Genomic DNA, 22,172 nt, shown 5'->3' on the forward strand with positions numbered 1-22,172 from the left:
ATAAGCATTGACTGTTAAGCCTGACCTTACCCTGTTGTAAATAAGGGTAGTAATAAGCATTGACTGTTAAGCCTGACCTTGCCCTATTGTTTATAACAGTGGTAATAAGCACTGAGTATTAATCCTGATCTTGCCCTGTTGTTTATAACAGTGGTAATAAGCACTGACTGTTAATGCTGATCTTACCCTGTTGTTTATAACAGTATTAATAAGCATTGACTGTTAATCCTGATCGTGCCCTGTTGTTTATAACAATAGTAATAATCACTGACTAACAGTAGTAATAAGCACTGACTGTTAATAGCGTGCATATCGTCACCTGTTTGCCGCTGCGCCTCTGTTCGGTGCCTTACGGTAGTGGTGCTGATGCGGGATGAGTCAGGCTGCATGATGTTGCCGCTCGTACTGCCATTTCATCAGCACAGCAAAGACACAGATACGGAGCCGACACGGACGTGATACCGGACGGCCCATCCCGTTCAGAACCGAGCCGGCGGGTCCCAGCCGTCAGAGCACCACATCCGCTCTTCCCGCACCTGCTCCGGGGTGCGCTTGTTTTGCGTCGGGCCTGGACAGCGGATCGTCCTGACTGCAGGCCTGCGCCAGCCTCCGCTCTCCCGACGGTTCCGTTGTTTTTCTGCGTCCTGAGGCTCGATTCAGCTGGACTTCTAGGTGCCATGGAGACCACACCAGTCCGATCCTGATCAACAAAACCAGAAGAAGAGAAAAGATCGTGGCCTGAAAGTCGACTGCAGCCCTGATTCAAGTAGGCGATTTATCATAAAGCATAAAGACATTCTTCTATTATGACATCATACAAGATACTACGTTTTATTTGTCATACCGTGCTATCTATCTAATCAGCCATCATTTGCATCATCCCTTCATTCACTTTTCTTTCCATTTATTTTTCCATATGTTCATTCTTCTGTATGATCCATCCATCACTTCTCATTCCATACATTCATTTTTATATCATCTCTCCACTTATCTATCAATCAGTTATTCCATACATTCATTTAACAGCCATCATTTATATCATCCCTCCATCCACTGACTTTTCCAACTATCATTCCATACATTCATTTCTATTTCCATCATTCTATATATTTTTTCTGCATCATCTATCCATCATTCCACACATTCATCTGTATCATCCCTCCCTCCATCTATCTTTAAATGTGGCCCTTTAATCAGGGAGGAGTTGGTTAAATGGTTAGTGATGATGCAGGACTGCCTCAGAAAATGTTTCCTTTGATTTCATGCTAACCTTATGACATCACAAAAGTCTGGTGGAAATAAAAGTCAAATTCCACTGCCATCCTGTGCTGGCTGGTAGAAGAAATAACAGTTGGTCATTCTTACAGAGGTGTGCATGTGGCAGTGTACTGTTTACAACCAACAAGAAAATAATCAACAACTAGTTTAATGAACAACTAATAATTTACTTTAACAATGAAAAAAGTACAAGTTGTGCTTTTCTAATCTGTGAATTTGATGCTTTTTTATAACTTATAAATTAACCATCAAAGTTTTAAATTTTTTGAGGTTAACAAAAGTCATTTTTAGCCATTAGTGGCCTCTGGTAAACTGTAATTACAAAAACACTTTTTGACATTTATTCTAATATGAGTCGTGACGTGTAAACATGATATTCTGTGGATTTCCCAGGGCACTCTAACACATCAGCTGTGAAGGCTTCAGGCTGCTATTCAGCAGGGATTTGACCACTAATGTTTGCATACCGACCGCGCTACGCAACCTGACTCTACAGAGACATGCAATGCATGATGGGAGACTGTACATCTGGATCCCTGTCCGCCTCTGCTCACTCGTGCAAATGCACCAAGGCCCAAAAATGTTCATCTGTGGACAATCCTGAATCACCCCTTAAATTAACTTTAAACTGACCGTTAGAATCACAGTGAAATACACGTGAAAGTTATTCATCACATAAAGCACCGCTGAAATATACAGTTTCACTGTGAAATAAAGTATTTTACATGTTTTAAGTAAATTTAGATTTGTACTGATAATGACGACAATACGAGGTGACATGATCCTAATGGCTTGGACAGAGCACCCCAATGCAGAGAACAACAATGGAAAGCACAGGCTTATTGTTCCACGGGCAATATTAAACAAACAGTTTAGTCATAAAGACTGAAGTCAGGCACGTGGATGGTCAGTACAACCAGTAAGAGCACACTGGTCATCCAAATCACAAGCAAAAGGTCAATACACAGGGATCTATCATATCAAGCGATTAAGTGCAGCAGCAGCAGGCAAAACTCGGGAAATAGTAGCGTGGGTTTGTAACAAAAAGGCAAAACACTAGGAATACACTGGGAGCAGGTTAAATCTAGACAATCTGGCAGCAGTTACAAAGTCAAACAAACAATCGAATGCAGAATTGCAGAAATATGTGAACTTGGTAGGCCAGAAAGAGAAAGTTAGGCTACGAGAAGCAAATGAGGTGGATACATCAAAGTAAAGCCCCAGAGATGATACTGTGCATCTGGAAAGTATTCACAGCATTTTGTTAAGTTACAGCCTTATTCCAAAATGGATAAAAACTAATTTTTCCTCAAATTTCTACACACAATACCCCATAATGTCAATGTAAAAAATGTTAGTGAGATTTTTGTGTATTTATTAAAAAATAAATAAAAAACTAAGAACTCACACGTACATAAGCATTCACAGTCTTTGCCATGAAGCTCAAAATTGGGCTCAGATGCCTCCTGTTTCCACTGATCATCCTTGAGATGTTTCTACAGCTTAACTGGAGTCCACCTGGGGTAAATTCAGTTGACTGGACACGATTTGGAAAGACACACACATGTCTACATATAAGGTCCCACAGTTGACAGTCAGAGCACAAATCAAGCACGAAGTCAAAGGAATTTTCTGTAGACCTCAGAGACAGGATTGTCTCGAGGCACAGATCTGGGGAAGGGTACAGAAACATGTCTGCTGCTTCGAAGGTCCCAATGAACACAGTGGCTTCCATCACCTGTAAATGGAAGAAGCTCGGATACACCAGGACTCTTCCTAGAGCTGGCCGCCTGTCTAAACTGAGCGATCGGGGAGATGGGCCTTAGTCAGGGAGGTGACCAAGAACCAGATGGTCACTCTGACAGGGCTCCAGCATTCCTCTGTAGATAGAGAACAACCTTCCAGAAGGACAACCATCTCTGCAGCAATCCACCAATCAGGCTTGTATGGTAGAGTGGCCAGATTGAAGCCACACCTTAGTAAAATGCACATGGCAGCCCACCTGAAGTTTGTCAAAAGGCACCTGAAGGACTCTCAGACCATGAGAAACAAAATTCAGGTCTGATGAGTCAAAGATTGAACTCTTTGGTGTGAATGCCAGGTGTCATGTTTGGAGGAAACCAGGCACCATCCCCACAGTGAAGCATGGTGGTGGCAGCATCATGCTGTAGGGATGTTTTTCAGCAGCAGGAACTGGGAGACTAGTCAGGATTGAGGGAAAGATGAATGCAGCAATGTACAGAGACATCCTGGATGAAAACCTGCTCCAGAGTGCTCTTGACCTCAGACTGGGGTGACGGTTCATCTTTCAGCAGGACAATGACCCTAAGCACACAGCCAAGATATCAAAGGAGTGGCTTCAGGACAACTCTGTGAATGTCCTTGAGTGGCCCAGCCAGAGCCCAGACCTGAATCCAACTGAACATCTCTGGAGAGATCTGAAAATGTCTGTGCACCAACGCTCCACATCCAACCTGATGGAGCGTGAGAGGTGCTGCAAAGAGGAATGGACCAAACTGCCCAAAGATAGGTGCACCAAGCTTGTGGCATCATATTCAAGAAGACTGGAGGCTGTAATTGCTGCCAGAGGTGCATCAACAAAGTATTGAGCAAAGGGTGTGAATACTTATGTACACATGGTTTCTTAGGTTTTATGTTTATTAAACTTGCAAAAAAAAAAAAAAAAAGAATGTCGTCATGGGGTGCTGTGAGTAGAAGTTTGATGAAAAAATTAATTTACTGTATTTTGGAATAAGGCTGTAACATAAAATGTGGAAAAAGTGAAGCGCTGTGAATACTTTCTTGGATGCACAGTATAATGCTGGAGACAAATAACCATAGAAAATAATACATGGAAGATAAATACCAGAACTACATAGAGATCAAAACAAAGAAATTAAAGCATATTTCATCGGGTTGATCGTTTAAAATACATATAACAAATTATAATATCTTTTTATTTTTAACAGAAGTTACTCCAATGTCATTTTTGGGGGGTGGGGTGAAGTGGGGTCAGGATTATTCAGCAGCGGAGACAATTTACTTTAAAGTAAATCTCATGTTTGTACTTGGAAAAAAGTTATTTTACACATGCAGTGTGCAACAGATATAGCAATGACAATCATTTTAGCATTTCAATTAGCCTACCCTTCTCACAAAAAGTAAGTAAATCATTTAAATCTGGAAAATTTGGCTAAACAGGGAAAACAGAAAAATCACAGAGGCCAAAATAAACAACACATTGAAGACAGGCTGCTCTTTAAGTGCCGCCATTTAAAAAACTCTTTGGCGTTTAATAAATGTTGAGCGTCTACCTGCTGTTTTTTCATTTCCAGTAGCTTCTGCCTCCTGAACACTTGTTTAACAAGGAAACAATCCATAAAAAAAAAAAAAAAAAAAAAAAAATCAGGCTTGCATATCAGAGCAAAAATAAATTTGCAACTTGCTCAAAAGATAGCAGTACAGTGCATGAATCATATAACGGGTGTCATGAATACGGGGCGTGATCATCTTCCTGTGGTGGGGCTCTGGGGGTGGTGGGGCGGGGTACAGCTCAGTCACGCCCCCCCCCCGGAGCCGCCCCTGTTAAACTGAGAAACCACAAACTCCGGCCAAACTGTGCACAAACACACAAACAAGTCCTGCAAACGTGTACTTTGCCCTTTTACATATCAGGTTTAAAAAAAAAAAAAAAAAAAAAAATCAATCAAATAGCTCGATTAAGTTTGTGAAAGCGCAAAAGAATTTGCTGCAAAAAAAAAAACCAGGTCGTTTTTATGGAATCATTCGGTTTTTCTCTGTGTCAACGGTTTTGAAGACAGAATGTAAAAAGTCCCTTCGGATTCCATCAAAGACACCTGACAGTAAGATTAAAATATTCCGTCTCCGTCTCTCTGTGTGTCACCGACGGACAGACTGACGACAGGAAGCAGACATGGAGGCGATCTGGCTCTATCAGTTCCGACTGATCGTGATCGGGGACTCCACGGTGGGGAAGTCGTGTCTGATCCGGAGGTTCACGGAGGGCCGCTTCGCCCAGGTGTCCGACCCCACGGTCGGCGTGGACTTCTTCTCCCGGCTGGTGGAGATCGAACCGGGAAAACGGATCAAACTGCAGATCTGGGACACGGCGGGTCAGGAACGGTTCAGGTGATCACACCGACACGAAGCCCAAAACACAAACCGGCACTGAATTCTTTCTGTCGGTATGTTTTAAAATATATGTATTTAGTTTTGATACCTCTCACGAAATGTACCAAAACTATCTGTTGGACAAACGTCTTATATGTTAACATGACAGTGACAAGTGCAAAAGTGTCCATTTATTTGTAATGAATTCATCGTTATCATAATAGGGGAGACCTGGGTTGATGTCACACAACAAGAAAATCCTACTTTGACCTGGAGTAGGGGAAAAAATAATGAAAATGTAGTGTATTTATATTTTGAAATTTATTTTAGATTTAGCATATTAATTTTCTCCAAAATGTAATTGTAATTCACACATTAACATTTATTTTTGGTCCACAGCTCTCCCAACCAGATTAATTTATGTCTCTTCAGAAGAAATAAGCTGTGAACATCTGCACTAAAACACAATTAACTAAAAAAAAAAAAAAAATAAATGAAAATGTGTGACATAAATGGTCAGTTTCACAACTAGGTTTTGAAATGATTGTGTAGTTGAGCGATTGATTTGCATGATAACTTAGCCATTTTAGATTCCAAGTGGAAGGAAAGTAAGAGCACGAGCATAAACGGTGGTTTCAAGTTGTTGTATCACGGTGAGGATAGGAAGAGAAATGGTGCTGGAATCATTTTATAGAAGAGCATGCTAGGAGTGTGTTTTAAGCGAGTACACAGGTGGACTACATTCTGTGTAGGAGATGCAAACTAAAAGAAATTGGAGACTGTAAGGTGGTGGCAAAAGAGAATGTAACTAGACAGTATAGGATGATGGTTTGCAGGATGTCTTTAGAGGTGAAGAAGAGAAAGAGAGTGAGAGCTCAACAAAGGATCAAATGGTGGAAGTGTAAGGAGGAAGACTGTTGTGTGAAATTCAGTGAGCAAGTGAGAGGCACTGGATGGAGGGGAAGCAGTTTTGGACAACTACAAAAGTACTGCAGATGTGGTTAGGGAGACCACTAGGAAGGTACTGGGTGTAACATCTGGACAGTGGAAGGAAGACTAGACTTGGTGGTGGAACAATGTCCAGCAAAGCATAAGGAGAAAGAGGTTCACGATAAAGAACTGGGAAAGTCAGAGAGATGAATAAAGTAGACAGGAGTACAAGGAGGTGCGGTGTAAGGCAAAAAGAGAAGTAGCAAAAGCTTAGAAAACAGGTGAAGATCTGTGAGCAGCAATATGGTTTCATGCCGAGAAACAGCACTACTGAAGCAATGTTTGCTCTGAGAATACTGATGGAGCAGTATAGAGGCCAGAAGGAGTTACATTGTGTGTTTGTGGATTTAGAGAAAGCATATGACAGGGTCCAAGAGAAGAGTTGTGGTATTGTATGAGGAAGTCTGAAGTGGCAGAGAAGTATGTGAGGGTTGTGCAGGACATGCACAAGGATCGTGTGGCAGCAATGAGATGTGCAGTAGGAATGACAGACTCGTTTCAAGGTAGAGGTGGGATTAGACCAAGGATCAGCTCTCAGTCCTTTCTTGTTCACAATGGTGATAAACAGTTTGACAGATGACATCAAACAAGAGTCTCATCTCCATGGACTATGTTGTTTACAGATGACACTGTGATCTGTAGTGAAAGTAGAGCGCAAGTTGGGACAAATACTTGGGATAAACTGTCCAAAGTAATGGAGAGTGTGAAAGAGAGGTGAAGAAGAGAGTGCAGGCAGGGTGGAGAGGGAGGAGAAAGGTGGCAGGAGTGATTTGTGACCAAAGAATATCAGCAAGAGTGAAGTGGAAAGTCTTCAAGACAGTAGTGAGACCAGCTGTGTTGTACGGCTTAGAGACGGTGGCACTAACAAAAAGACAGGAGGCAGAAATGAAGATGTTATGATTCTTTGGGAGTGACGAGAATGGAAAGGATTAGGAAACACAGAGGGACAGCTCAGGTGTGACGGTTTGGAGACAAAGTCAGAGAGGCGAGACTGAGATGGTTTGGACATGTGCAGAGGAGGGACTCAGGGTATATAGGGAGAAGGATGCTGAAGATGGAGCCACCAGGCAGGAGGAGAAGAGGGAGACCAAAGAGGAGGTTTATGGATGTGCTGAGGGAGGACATGCAGGTCGTTGGTGAGACAGGAAGATAGAGGACAGGGTGAGATGGAAACGATTGATCCGCTGTGGCGCCCCCTAATGGGAGCAGCCGAAAGTAGAAGAAAACCTAGTCATTTGCAGTATTGTTGATTTGTCCCATTACTGCACTTTTACTCAGCTCAAACAATGGCATATTTTTTAAGTTTAAAATTTTGACTTTGATAGTTTGAGGTTTTTCTGAAGCTAGGTTACATGTTTTCATTAGCTTTAAGGGGCGTAAAAATGCTGTGCTGTGGATAATTGTGAAATTCTCACAGGGGCAGTTCTGATACATATCCATCACAACCAAATTATCCAAAATAATAGCTACAAAAGCTAAATAAGAAGTTTTGGTTGCTAACAATATACAAAGTACACAATATAGTAGCCAACAAAAGTGTAAAATGCCTCGTTGCAAATTAAAATTGATCCTAACAGTTTAGTAGCTTAAAGTAAAATGCAACCTTATTAATTAAATTAAAGTCATGAAAGTTGAAACTAAGAATTAAAAGTAAATGGGGGGTTTGTATGGATCGGGTTGCAGTGACTGAAATGGGCTTCCTCAGGAGGGTGGCTGGTGTCTCCCTTAGAGATAGGGTGAGAAGTTCGGTCATCCATGGGGAGCTCGGAGTAGAGCTGCTGCTCCTTCGTGTTGAAAGGAGCCAGCTGAGGTGGTTCGGGAATCTGGTAAGGATGCCTCCTGGGCGCCTGCTTAGGGAGGTGTTCCAGGCATGTCCATCTGGGAGGAGACCTCAGGGAAGACCCAGGACTAGGTGGAGAGATTGTATCTCCACACTGGCCTGGGAATGCCTTGGGATCCCCAGTCAGAGGCTGTCAATGTGGCACAGGAAAGGGAAATCTGGGGTCCCTGCTAGAGCTGTTGACCCCACGATCCAATCCCAGATAAGTGGTTGAAGATGAGTGATGAGTGAGTGAGGGGGTTGGTATGTAGTGTCAAGATAAATGTCTATTAGTGACCAAAAGTGTAATTAACTTACCACATTACTTCTTTTGCAATTTATATACAAATAGAAAACATCTATTTTACACTCCGTGCGTACTAGTCAATCTAATTTTAATTAAATAGTTTGAATTATACTGTAAACTTTAGATCTTGTGCAGATGCCAAAATGTTCTTGAAAATAATCTGAAGCATGTAAGCAAGTGATAACATCCCCGCCTTCCCCTACTCCCAGACACATCCATTTACAGGAAGACAAATGTGGGTTTTTTCACTGTAGTAGGTTTCCAGGCAATCATCAGTCCTTTAGCTCTCCGTTGACAATTTAACTAACAGTTAAACAACTTAAATGCTGTTCATTACCTTCTTCTCACAGGCCAGTCTTATTAAAAATAACATATAACCCTGAGCTGTACAGTCAGACTGTACATTTCAATTACAACATTTAAGAATAATAATCAGAAGTACAAAGAAAACATCATCTGCAAATAGAGAAAAAAAACAACAACAACAACAACTGTAATGGCTGACTGTAAATTCTGGGAAACAGATGTGAGAAAAAAAAACATGAAAACTGATTCTTTTAGCTTTTTAAAGGAAATGAAGTGCTTCAAAAGTGGATGTTCAACTCTAAAGAAATCTGCTGTTACACAAAAATTTGCGAGTAACAGCTGACCTCTCACCTTCTTCTGGTAGATCAGAAAGTGAAGTGAGAATATTCTTACATAAATTATCATAGGAGCATAATATTTAGATACCTATAAAGAATTGATCAAATACTAAAAATCAAACATCAATCACAATAAATATTAGATGTATATAAACACTGAAAAAATACACTTCATGCAGACGAGAGTCTGGTTTACATCTGAAATTTCCATTTACCCCAATATTCCAAATTCACAAATTATGGATTATTTCGCTTAAAATTAAAGAGTGTGTTGTAGTTCTTACTATCAGCAACTCCTTGTTAATTTTCTGTAACTGGTGTCTACAGTGTTTTCTGTCATCCACACAGCTTGGAGGTTTCAGAACTTGAATTTCCTGACCTGTGACATTAAACAGCAGTTATTCAAACAATGTTTGAGGGAATACAAACATAGATTCAAACAAGAGAGAGGACCAGCTATGTTTTTTAACCATTAAATATGAGCCTCTTTTAGGCCAGATTCAGAGAAGAATAACTGCAAGTCAAAAGCATTTTTCACAATTTCAAAATAAGATGCCAACCATTTTAAATACTGATCATAATAAGTTTGAGCAAAACTCTTCTCCAGCCACATTTAAAGCTGAAAAACTGTAATTTAAAGTTTAAATACATAACCTTAAGAATTACTTATGTAAGGGTTTGGGGGCGGAGGAGTAATATAAAGTATTACGAATGTTAAATGAATGTGAAACAAACTGGCACACAAGGAAAACATTAACTACCACAAGGGCTATTATGGGAAGGACTGTTGAGGGGAAGTCCTATTGGAAATTTATTATTTTACCATTACTAGACAACAGCATTGCCAATGTTCAACCATTCATTCAAAGTATCTGAAAGCACTGTTACTTACCACTGCCAACTCATACAGCTGATACATATTTTACAGTTTCAAAACTTTAGCATCCCAGTTCTTGCTAACATTAACGTAGTAATTTAGTAGTTTTAAAAAACAACAAAAAAACTGTGATTTAAAAGGGGTTGATGATACGTTAATGTATGAAGCTATAACTGGAAACCGGCTTGTTAATTTTGCTAGCTACTCATGACCGTCTTGGTCAAACATACTAAAGCTAGCATCTTTGGTCTTCGTCACATAAATGTTAGCTTACTAAAGCCAGTTAAATTATTGCATTTCACATTAAAATGCCTACCAGTGCTGTAACAATAAAACAGTGATTGTGACACACATTTTATAAGAGTTAGCTAACATAAAAAAACAGTGATTGTGACACACATTTTATAAGAGTTAGCTAACATAAAAAAACAGTGATTGTGACACACATTTTATAAGAGTTAGCTAACATAAAAAAACAGTGATTGTGACACACATTTTATAAGAGTTAGCTAACATAAAAAACAGTGATTGTGACACACATTTTATAAGAGTTAGCTAACATAAAAAAAACAGTGATTGTGACACACATTTTATAAGAGTTAGCTAACATAAAAAAACAGTGATTGTGACACACATTTTATAAGAGTTAGCTAACATAAAAAAACAGTGATTGTGACACACATTTTATAAGAGTTAGCTAACATAAAAAAACAGTGATTGTGACACACATTTTATAAGAGTTAGCTAACATAAAAAAAACAGTGATTGTGACACACATTTTATAAGAGTTAGCTAACATAAAAAAACAGTGATTGTGACACACATTTTATAAGAGTTAGCTAACATAAAAAAACAGTGATTGTGACACACATTTTATAAGAGTTAGCTAACATAAAAAAAACAGTGATTGTGACACACATTTTATAAGAGTTAGCTAACATAAAAAAACAGTGATTGTGACACACATTTTATAAGAGTTAGCTAACATAAAAAAACAGTGATTGTGACACACATTTTATAAGAGTTAGCTAACATAAAAAAACAGTGATTGTGACACACATTTTATAAGAGTTAGCTAACATAAAAAAAACAGTGATTGTGACACACATTTTATAAGAGTTAGCTAACATAAAAAAACAGTGATTGTGACACACATTTTATAAGAGTTAGCTAACATAAAAAAACAGTGATTGTGACACACATTTTATAAGAGTTAGCTAACATAAAAAAACAGTGATTGTGACACACATTTTATAAGAGTTAGCTAACATAAAAAAACAGTGATTGTGACACACATTTTATAAGAGTTAGCTAACATAAAAAAAACAGTGATTGTGACACACATTTTATAAGAGTTAGCTAACATAAAAAAACAGTGATTGTGACACACATTTTATAAGAGTTAGCTAACATAAAAAAAACAGATTGTGACACACATTTTATAAGAGTTAGCTAACATAAAAAAACAGTGATTGTGACACACATTTTATAAGAGTTAGCTAACATAAAAAAAAACCTGATTGTGACACACATTTTATATGAGTTAGCTAACATAAAAAAACTGATTGTGACACATTTTATATGAGTTAGCTAACATAAAAAAAAACTGATTGTGACACACATTTTATAAGAGTTAGCTAACATAAGCGAAAAAAAAAAAAGCTTATCTCACATTTATTCAAATCTGCTCCAAAATTTTAAATACACTTTCCTTTGATAACAACTGTTTCATCAAGCTTAATGACTACTCGGCATCATTTTAAACAAACTAACAAATAAACATGTTTAGCAAAAGTGATAAAAGGAGGGTGTTGTTATAAATAAGTATATTCGACACTGCAGTTTGTGTTACATCCTAATTGTTATGTGGGCCGCTGAAGAGGAGGTACTGCTGGCCCACCACCACCAGAGGGCGCCCTGCTTGGAGTGCGGGCTCCAAGCACGAGAGGGCGCCAGACCCAGAAGAAGTGACAGCTGTCACTCATCGCACCAGCTGTCACTCATCTACACCACTATAGAAGCCGGACTGCAACTCCACCTCCCCGCCGAGAAATCGACTACCGAAGAGGTAATTTTCTCTGCGGACTCATATCATTGAGTGATAATCTGAACTTCTCTTGCAGCCGTTATCCTGTGGTGTTCGTCCTTATCTGTGGAATTGGTGTTTGGTGTGACAGCGACGGCTTCGCCTCACACCCCAAACCAGGTAAGTGGTTTAAACAGGAGCTGCATGAGTGTGTGATTGGAGGTGGAGGTGCTCCCTCCTAACTGTGTGCAGACTGTGGATTACTGAGTGTGCGGACTCACACTCATTCATCTTGTCTTTGCTTTCTGCCAGCAGTACCAGGGTCGACAGCCGAAGACGGAGGCCACCTGGGGACTCGGGACTTGGCGGCTCCGGTGTTCTTCAGACCGTTGGTGGCGGAAGCCGTGTGGGACGCGGCTTCTCTCTCGTCGGGGGTCTTCTATCTTCGAGCCTGTCCACACGTCACCTGGTGTTAATTGACTTTGCAAATTTTGTGTATTTAGTTGTGTGTTGTCACAACATTAAATTGTTACTTTTTGGCTTATTCATTGTCCGTTCATTTGCGCCCCCTGTTGTGGGTCCGTGCTACGACACCTTCCCAACAGGATTTCTCGGCCAATCGTCATGGATTCCGAGGGGCGTCAACCCAAGCTTGAACGGCCAATGGAAGAGCCAGGAGCGCAGGCGTCAGCGGGAGGCGTGTTGAGTGAGCTGCAGCAGATCTTAACTGCCTTCACGGCTCGGCTAGATTTAGTGACCGAGCAGAATGTTCTCCTTAACCGGAGGGTGGAGGCTCTCACCGCCAGGGTGGAAGCGCGCGATTAGGGCGCTGCTGCAGCCACTCCTCTTGCTGGTCCTGGGCCCGTAACAGACGTTCCACTGGTCGTTCATCGACCCCCCCCCCACCGTCCCCTGAAGCATACATAAGCCCTCCGGAACCGTACGGGGGCTGTGTTGAGACGTGCGCAGACTTCCTCATGCAGTGTTCGCTCGTCTTTTCACAGCGTCCTGTCATGTACGAGTCAGAAGCCAGCCGGGTGGCTTATGTTATTAATCTGCTTCGAGGAGAGGCACGCGCCTGGGCTACGGCGCTTTGGGAGCAGAATTCACGGCTCCTAACGTCTTATGCTGGGTTTATACGGGAGTTCAAACAAGTGTTTGACCATCCCAACAGAGGCGAGACCGCTTAGAGCGTGCTGCTGTTAATGAGACAGGGGCGTCGCAGCGCAGCCGAGTATGCAGTCGACTTCCGCATCGCGGCAGCGAGGTCCGGCTGGAATAACGTTGCGCTCCGCGTCGCCTTCGTAAATGGACTGTCTCCGGTCCTGAAGGAGCACCTGCTGGCTAAGGAGGAACCGCGGGATTTTGACGGGCTTGTCGATTTGGTTATACGCTTAGACAACCGTTTAAATGAGCATCGTCGGGAGCAGGCCGGGGGGCGTGACCGGGCACGAGCCGTCCCTCCCCCTTCCGGTTCCGAAAAGGTGACGTCGTCCCCACGCTTCACTGCCAGAGAGCTCCGTGTGGCTACAGCTCCCCCTGCTGAGGAGGCTATGGACACAAGCAGGGCCAAAGTAAAAACAAACGTCAGACAAGGGAGGCTGGCCCACGGGGAGTGTTTTGTCTGCGGCTCTTGTGAGCATAAGCAGAAGGACTATTGTGTGGGCCGCTGAAGAGGAGGTACTGCTGGCCCACCACCACCAGAGGGCGCCCTGTCTGGAGTGCGGGCTCCAGGCACCAGAGGGCGCTGCCGCCTCACAGGAGCAGCTGGGGTGACAGCTGTCACTTATCGCCTACAACAGCTGTCACCAATCATCTGATCAGCAGTGGTATATCAGCAAGACGACATCTCCACCTCTTTGCCGAGATATCGCTCTACCTAGGAGGTACAGTACTCAGCCGACTGTGTTGTCTTTTTGACATTAACACTTTGTTACTTTTGTGCGTTAAATAGCAGACATTCTTCCGACGAGAGGTGGAGGTGGTTTTCCCGCCATACGGGTTGCTGGGTGCAAACGCACCCACATTTAACTGTTTTTGTTCCTCGCCAGCAGTACCAGATCCGACACGCGGAGGCAGTGGCCACCTGGGAGTTCGGGACTTGGCAGCTCCAGTATTCCCGGGGTTCGGTGGCGGAGGAAATCGTGTGGTTCCGGTTCTGCTTTGGACAGACGTCTCTTATCTTCGAGCCTGCCCACGTGACACATTTTGTGAATTGATTTTTGTCTATTGTTGTAATCTGTTGTGTTTGTTGTGCTTATTCACAACAGTAAAGTGTTGTTATTTGACTTCCTCCATTGTCCGTTCATTTGCGCCCCCTGTTGTGGGTCCGTGTTCCTACACTTTCCCAACAAGGACTGCCCCAAAACGGTCAAACTACAACGCCCGTCCTTAGAAACTGGGCTAAGGGTGGGCCATAACACGCACACGGGGAAATCCCGCAAATCTGCACGAATCCCAGTGACGATCCTTTGTGGGGATCTAACCCTTCACGCCCCAGCACTGGTAGACACGGGGTCGGAAGGGAATCTGCTGGATAGCAGATGGGCAAAGGAAGTAGGGCTCCCCCTGGTGGCTCTGCCGGCACCATTGCAGGTGCGAGCACTAGATGGCACCCTGCTTCCATTAATCACACATCAGACACAGCCAGTGACCTTGGTTGTGTCTGGAAATCACAGGGAGGAGATAGTGTTCCATGTAACACCTTCTACCTCCCGAGTGATTTTGGGATTTCCACGGATGGTGAAGCACAATCCCCGGATAGATTGGCCGTCTGGGGTTGTGACGCAGTGGAGCGAAACCTGCCACCAGGAGTGTTTAGGATCCTCGGTTCCTCCCGGCACGACGGCTAACGAGGAGGTCAAAGTCCCCCCCAAACTATCGGCGGTGCCAAAGGAGTACCATGATCTTGCTGACGTCTTCAGCAAAGATCTGGCGCTCACTCTTCCCCCGCACCGACCGTACGATTGTGCCATCGATTTGGTCCCGGGCGCTGAGTACCCGTCCAGTAGGTTGTACAACCTCTCACGTCCGGAACGCGAATCAATGGAGACCTACATCCGGGACTCTTTAGCTGCCGGGCTGATCCGGAACTCCACCTCCCCGATGGGTGCTGGTTTCTTTTTTGTGGGCAAAAAGGACGGCGGACTCCGTCCATGCATTGATTACAGAGGGCTGAACGAGATCACGGTTCGCAACCGATACCCGTTACCTCTGTTGAATTCAGTGTTCACGCCCCTGCATGGAGCCCAAATTTTCACAAAATTGGATCTTAGAAACGCGTACCACCTGGTTCGGATCCGGAAGGGAGATGAATGGAAGACGGCATTTAACACCCCGTTAGGTCACTTCGAGTACCTGGTCATGCCGTTCGGCCTCACTAACGCCCCCGCGACGTTCCAAGCTTTGGTAAATGACGTCTTGCGGGACTTCCTGCATCGGTTCGTCTTCGTATATCTGGACGATATACTCATCTTTTCCCCGGACCCTGAGACCCATGTCCAGCATGTACGTCAGGTCCTACAGCAGTTGTTGGAGAACCGGCTGTTTGTGAAGGGAGAGAAGTGCGATGTTCCACCGCACTTCTTTGTCCTTTCTGGGGTTCATAATCTCCTCCAACTCCGTCACCCCTGATCCGGCCAAGGTTGCGGCGGTGAGAGATTGGCCCCAACCAACAAGCCGCAGGAAACTGCAGCAGTTCCTCGGCTTTGCAAATTTCTACAGGAGGTTCATTAAAGGCTACAGTCAGGTAGTTAGCCCCCTGACCTCCACCAAGGTCCCCTTCACCTGGTCGGATCGGTGCGAAGCCGCGTTCAAGGAGTTGAAACGCCGGTTCTCGACTGCACCAGTTCTGGTGCAGCCTGATCCTGATCGGCAGTACATAGTGGAAGTGGACGCCTCTGACTCAGGGATAGGAGCCGTGCTGTCCCAGAGCGTGGAGGCTGATAAGGTTCTCCATCCTTGTGCCTATTTTTCCCGCAGGTTGACCCCAGCTGAACGGAACTATGACGTCGGCAATCGGGAGCTCCTCGCAGTGAAGGAGGCTCTTGAAGAGTGGAGACACCTACTGGAGGGGGCGTCGTTGCCTTTCACGGTTTTCACGGACCATCGGAACCTGGAGTACATCCGGACCGCCAAGCGGCTGAACCCCAGGCAAGCCCGCTGGTCTCTGTTCTTCGGGCGCTTTGACTTCCGGATCACATACCGCCCCGGGACCAAGAACCAAAAATTGGATGCGTTGTCCCGGGTGCACGAAGAGGAAGCCAAGGCGGGGCTGTCGAACCCCACCGAGACCATCATCCCCGAGTCCACTGTCGTGGCCTCCCTTAACTGGGACGTGGAGAAGACCGTCCGGGAGGCCCTGGCAAGGAGCCCGGACCCGGGGACCGGCCCCAAGAACAGACTGTACGTCCCACCAGAGGCCAGAGCTGGCGTATTGGACTTCTGTCACGGATCCAAGCTCTCCTGTCATCCGGGAGTGCGTAGGACCGTGGCAGTGGTCCAGCAGCGCTTCTGGTGGGCGTCCCTGGAAACCGACGTTCGGGACTACGTCCAGGCCTGTACCATCTGCGCCAGGGGCAAGGCAGACCATCGGAGGACCTCGGGACTCCTCCAACCCCTGCCGGTGCCTCACCGCCCCTGGTCTCACATCGGCCTGGACTTCATCACGGGCCTCCCGCCGTCCCAGGGCAACACCATCATTCTCACGATAGTGGACCGGTTCTCCAAGGCGGCCCACTTCGTGGCCCTCCCGAAGCTCCCGACGGCCCAGGAGACGGCAGACCTCCTGGTCCACCACGTCATGCGGCTGCATGGGATACCATTGGACATCGTATCAGATCGTGGTCCCCAGTTCTCTTCGCAAGTTTTGAGGAGCTTCTGTAAGGAGCTGGGGGCCACCGTGAGCCTCTCGTCCGGGTACCACCCCCAGACAAACGGCCAGGCAGAGCGGGCTAACCAGGAGTTGGAGCAGGCCCTTCGCTGCGTCACCTCCGCGCGCCCGGCGGACTGGAGTCACCATCTGGCCTGGATCGAGTATGCCCATAACAGCCAAGTCTCGTCTGCTACCGGCCTCTCCCCTTTTGAGGCATGTTTGGGGTACCAGCCCCTATTGTTCCCGCTGGTGGAGGGAGAGGTCGGTGTGCCCTCGGTCCAGGCCCACCTCAGGAGGTGCCGCCGGGTGTGGCGGACCGCCCATTCTGCCCTGTTGAAGACCCGGACGAGGGCCAAGACCCATGCGGACCGCCGGCGTTCCCCGGCCCCCACATACCAGCCCGGGCAGGAGGTGTGGCTTTCAAGAAAGGACATCCCTCTCTGTGTGGACTCCCCTAAGTTGAAAGACAGATACATTGGACCATTTAAAATCCTCAAAATCATCAACCCGGCCGCAGTGAAGCTGGGAGTTGGAGCTTCACTGCGGATCCACCCTGTATTCCATGTGTCCCGCATCAAGCCACACCACACATCGCCCCTCTGTGCACCTGGACCTACGCCGCCTCCTGCCCGGCTCATCGACGGGGAGCCTGCTTGGACAGTCCGCAGGCTCCTGGACGTCCATCGTAAGGGCCGGGGGTTCCAATATCTGGTGGACTGGGAGGGGTATGGACCTGAAGAACGCTCCTGGGTGAAGAGGAGCTTCATCCTGGACCCGGCCCTCCTGGCCGATTTCTACAAAAGACACCCGGACAAGCCAGGTCGGGCGCCAGGAGGCGCCTGTTGAGGGGGGGGGGGGTCATGTTATGTGGGCCTAAAGCCAGTTAAATTATTGCATTTCACATTAAAATGCCTACCAGTGCTGTAACAATAAAACAGTGATTGTGACACACATTTTATAAGAGTTAGCTAACATAAAAAAAAACTGATTGTGACACATTTTATAAGAGTTAGCTAACATAAAAAAAACTGATTGTGACACACATTTTATAAGAGTTAGCTAACATAAAAAAAACTGATTGTGACACACATTTTATATGAGTTAGCTAACATAAGCGAAAAAAAAAAAGCTTATCTCACATTTATTCAAATCTGCTCCAAAATTTTAAATACACTTTCCTTTGATAACAACTGTTTCATCAAGCTTAATGACTACTCGGCATCATTTTAAACAAACTAACAAATAAACATGTTTAGCAAAAGTGATAAAAGGAGGGTGTTGTTATAAATAAGTATATTCGACACTGTAGTTTGTGTTACATCCTAATTGTTATGAGGGCCGCTGAAGAGGAGGTACTGCTGGCCCACCACCACCAGAGGGCGCCCTGCTTGGAGTGCGGGCTCCAAGCACGAGAGGGCGCCAGACCCAGAAGAAGTGACAGCTGTCACTCATCGCACCAGCTGTCACTCATCTACACCACTATAGAAGCCGGACTGCAACTCCACCTCCCCGCCGAGAAATCGACTACCGAAGAGGTAATTTTCTCTGCGGACTCATATCATTGAGTGATAATCTGAACTTCTCTTGCAGCCGTTATCCTGTGGTGTTCGTCCTTATCTGTGGAATTGGCGTTTGGTGTGACAGCGACGGCTTCGCCTCACACCCCAAACCAGATAAGTGGTTTAAACAGGAGCTGCACGAGTGTGTGATTGGAGGTGGAGGTGCTCCCTCCTAACTGTGTGCAGACTGTGGATTACTGAGTGTGCGGACTCACACTCATTCATCTTGTCTTTGCTTTCTGCCAGCAGTACCAGGGTCGACAGCCGAAGACGGAGGCCACCTGGGGACTCGGGACTTGGCGGCTCCGGTGTTCTTCAGACCGTTGGTGGCGGAAGCCGTGTGGGACGCGGCTTCTCTCTCGTCGGGGGTCTTCTATCTTCGAGCCTGCCCACACGTCACCTGGTGTTAATTGACTTTGCAAATTTTGTGTATTTAGTTGTGTGTTGTCACAACATTAAATTGTTACTTTTTGGCTTATTCATTGTCCGTTCATTTGCGCCCCCTGTTGTGGGTCCGTGCTACGACACCTTCCCAACACTAATTAAATGAGAGAGTTGACATATAAACACCAGAACATTAACACTTGGCCATAATGTTAGATTCGGGCAAAAAAAAAAACAAAAAACAAAACATCTTCACACCAACACGACTCCTCTTCCTGACAGACGGGGCCAACTCTCACGGGTCAGTGCCATCACGGTCTCCATGGTAACGACAAATTAAAGGCTTATGCAAAGTGGAGTTTTAAGCAATCATACAGATCTGAGACTTTATATAATGCAATTTTTTAAAAACATTATAAATAATTTATGAGTTCCATTATTGCTGGAAAGTCTTGATCCAGAGCAACCATCTCAGATTCTGGTTTCTGAGGGGGACCAGAACCTGACTCACTGTGCTGCATTTTGGACATTTCCTGTTAGCAACATGTACAGACAAGCAGAACTACAAATTTTCCAGGAATTACCAGATGTCTGTATGTGATGTGTACCACTATTTATAGCAGACTTTGTTACAGCGATATGGAACTTTTGATTATTGTCAGGGCGGGTATACACAGTCATATCATCCACATTCTCAAAAGGTGCATTGTGATGTTTTAACTTTGTTGACTACTTGCTTTTTTCCTGGCAGAAAAGCACCGGGAGCGCTTCATCTAGGGCAACAAATAAAGTACAGTGCACTGGTTTTATTTGTATGAATTCCTATGACAACACACAGGTAACAACAAGTTCACAATATGTAAAGTGATAAAAGCACAACTCACCAGCAACATTTAGAGTCCGTCCAATCTGCTCTCATAGACCAGCTTTCCTGTGTCTGCTGTGATGGTTTTGTTGCGATACGTCGTACAGTCATGTTTCACCTGGCTGTGGAAAATGGGTGGTTACTTTCAAGAGGTAGAGATGGACCAGCTGTCTGAGTGGACAGGACTCAAGGCACTTCTGTAGAGTGCTGGATGTGGTGACAGCAGCACATGCTCCCAGACCTGACCTGTTTTTGCTTATTTTAAGGAAATGTGATGTTATTGGGTTTTACACAGTTGCAAATAGGTACTAATGTTGGTTGGGGAAGTAACTTATGATAGACTGGTATCCCAAACAGAGAGAGTCATAGACGCTCATCCACTTTATACGGCAGTATCCTGAGATAAGCACAGACCTGATAGGTCTCATGGCCTGTCTAGGACTTACTACTGCTTTCAAGAATTAATTATTTCAATTAAAGTTATATGCAAGATTGCATCAATAGGAGCGAGCTAAGGTGGTTCAGGCATCTGGTGAGGATGCCCATGGTCTTCTCTTTATGGAGGTCTTCCATGCACGCCCAACTGGGAGGAGGCCTAGGGAAGAGCCAGCACATGCTGGAGGGATTATATTTCCCAGCTGGCTTGGAAATGACTTGGGATACCCCAGGAAGATTTAATGGGCTTGCCCAAGGATAGGAAGTGTGAGCTGAGCTGCTCGCCGACAGGCCATAAAGGGTTAAAGGAATAATTAAAGAAAATCATCATTACGTCTGGCTATGTCATGCATATTTTAGACATCATAGGTGCAATGGATGGGTTTATCATCCTTCCCTTTCATTTACAACCTCTGCAGGTCCATCACCAGAGCTTACTACCGCAACTCTGTGGGTGGGCTCCTCCTGTTTGACATCACCAATCGCCGTTCCTTCCAGAACGTCCACGACTGGTTGGAGGAAGCTCGCAGCCATGTCCAGCCTCACAGCATCGTTTTCCTTCTGGTCGGCCACAAGTGTGATCTGGAAGCACAGCGCCAGGTAGGAACAGGGTTCCAAGAGTATGAAAGAGTGACCAGTAACAAAGTTACGCTGTGTTAAAAGAGTAGTTTTACATTGTCATTTGATGTTCTAGGTGACCCGTCAGGAGGCAGAGAAGCTGGCAGGGGCATACGGAATGCGCTATGTCGAGACATCAGCCCGTGACGCCATCAACGTGGAACATGCCTTCACAGAGCTGACCAGAGACATCTTCGCCCTGGTGCGAGCCGGCGACATCACAATCCAGGAGGGTTGGGAGGGCGTGAAGAGCGGGTTTGTCCCCAATGTGGTCCACTCCTCAGAGGAAGTGACCAAGAGTGACCGCCGCTGTCTCTGCTGAGGGGTTGAACTATGGGACTGGTAGCGAAAAGGAGGAATCCCTATGGAATCAGGAGACCGGCTGAAGGACTGTGGTTTCAGCGCCCTGACTGAAAGAACTGATAAATCTCTCATTCTGACTCAACACGGAGGATTCAAATTAAAAGGTTTGCTGAAGGAGATAAGAACGTCTTGAGTGTGGGGTGAAAGCTTGAGGCTTGACCCCTCTATGATCATATATCTTGTTTCATGAGAGGAAAGATCAGAGACACTCCTGTTCTTGCGAAGACTCCCGTAGTTGAAAATCTTTAGGTTTTTGTTTGTTGTCTTCTTGGTCTACATGCCTGAAGAACACTCATGGACAGTCTTCAGGAAGGACGGACTTTGGAGGGGGATCCATTTAGGTTCTTATTCAAAATGATGATGATGCTCTGGACTTGTTTCTTTTCATCCCGTCCTGCACCTGTTAGCCTTGGTCTCTCCTCCGATATGCAATTACATACAAAAAGATCATGTTTACATTCACGCGTCTGACATCATCTTAGCATTCCCAAGTCAAAGAACTGTAGCCATCACCTGTACTGTAGAGTCAACCTATCTTTACCAAGTTGTGTTTCTCTTGCACCAACACCTTGCTCTACATTCCACAATTAAAGGTCCTTTTGTTGCTAGGGACTACATCCTTAGTCTTTGGAATCATTGTAGCACCCAGTATGCTCATAGACATCAACAACACGGTTCCATCTGTGATCACTAACACATTAATAAACCACCATCACCGGTCCAGACTTCTTAAAATGTAAGGGACTCTGGTAACATGTACAGCTAACTGACAAAGGTAGACTTGATGGAGAAGCTTACGTGAACATTTGCCTTTGAGGACTTCTTAAGCTTGACTCGCACCAATGTGTGGTGACACAAAGCCAAGTAGTACCCAAATAGCTCATGTTCACCTTAACTGACCAACCTCAAATGGATCATTTGAGGTTTGCAAACCAACAAACTTGGGATCTCTTACATCTTGGAGGTAAAACAGAGGTGGGCCAACCCAGAGAGAGAACCACAC

The 22,172-nt window shown here is 45.0% G+C and overlaps 1 protein-coding gene across 1 annotated transcript; it reads left to right on the top strand.

The window, feature by feature from the left end:
* The first annotated feature begins 363 nt into the window (after positions 1-363).
* Positions 364-21,826, top strand: LOC117504668 (ras-related protein Rab-39B). The gene is made up of 4 exons (XM_034164161.1): positions 364-766; positions 5,193-5,427; positions 20,608-20,788; positions 20,883-21,826. Exons 2-4 carry the CDS (start codon positions 5,213-5,215, stop codon positions 21,126-21,128), a joined length of 642 nt encoding a protein of 213 aa, XP_034020052.1. The 5' UTR covers positions 364-766; positions 5,193-5,212; the 3' UTR covers positions 21,129-21,826.
* Positions 21,827-22,172: the final 346 nt, after the last annotated feature.

This window comes from Thalassophryne amazonica, chromosome 23 (genome assembly GCF_902500255.1).
Source record: "Thalassophryne amazonica chromosome 23, fThaAma1.1, whole genome shotgun sequence".
Lineage (NCBI taxonomy): Eukaryota > Metazoa > Chordata > Actinopteri > Batrachoidiformes > Batrachoididae > Thalassophryne > Thalassophryne amazonica.

Excerpts from the sequence above, each read along its gene's own strand:
- LOC117504668 (XM_034164161.1), top strand. The coding sequence starts at position 5,213 with ATGGAGGCGATCTGGCTCTATCAGTTCCGACTGATCGTGATCGGGGAC. Across the intron at positions 5,428-20,607 it reads GCGGGTCAGGAACGGTTCAG|GTCCATCACCAGAGCTTACT; the intron begins GTGATCACACCG and ends CAACCTCTGCAG. Across the intron at positions 20,789-20,882 it reads ATCTGGAAGCACAGCGCCAG|GTGACCCGTCAGGAGGCAGA; the intron begins GTAGGAACAGGG and ends TTGATGTTCTAG.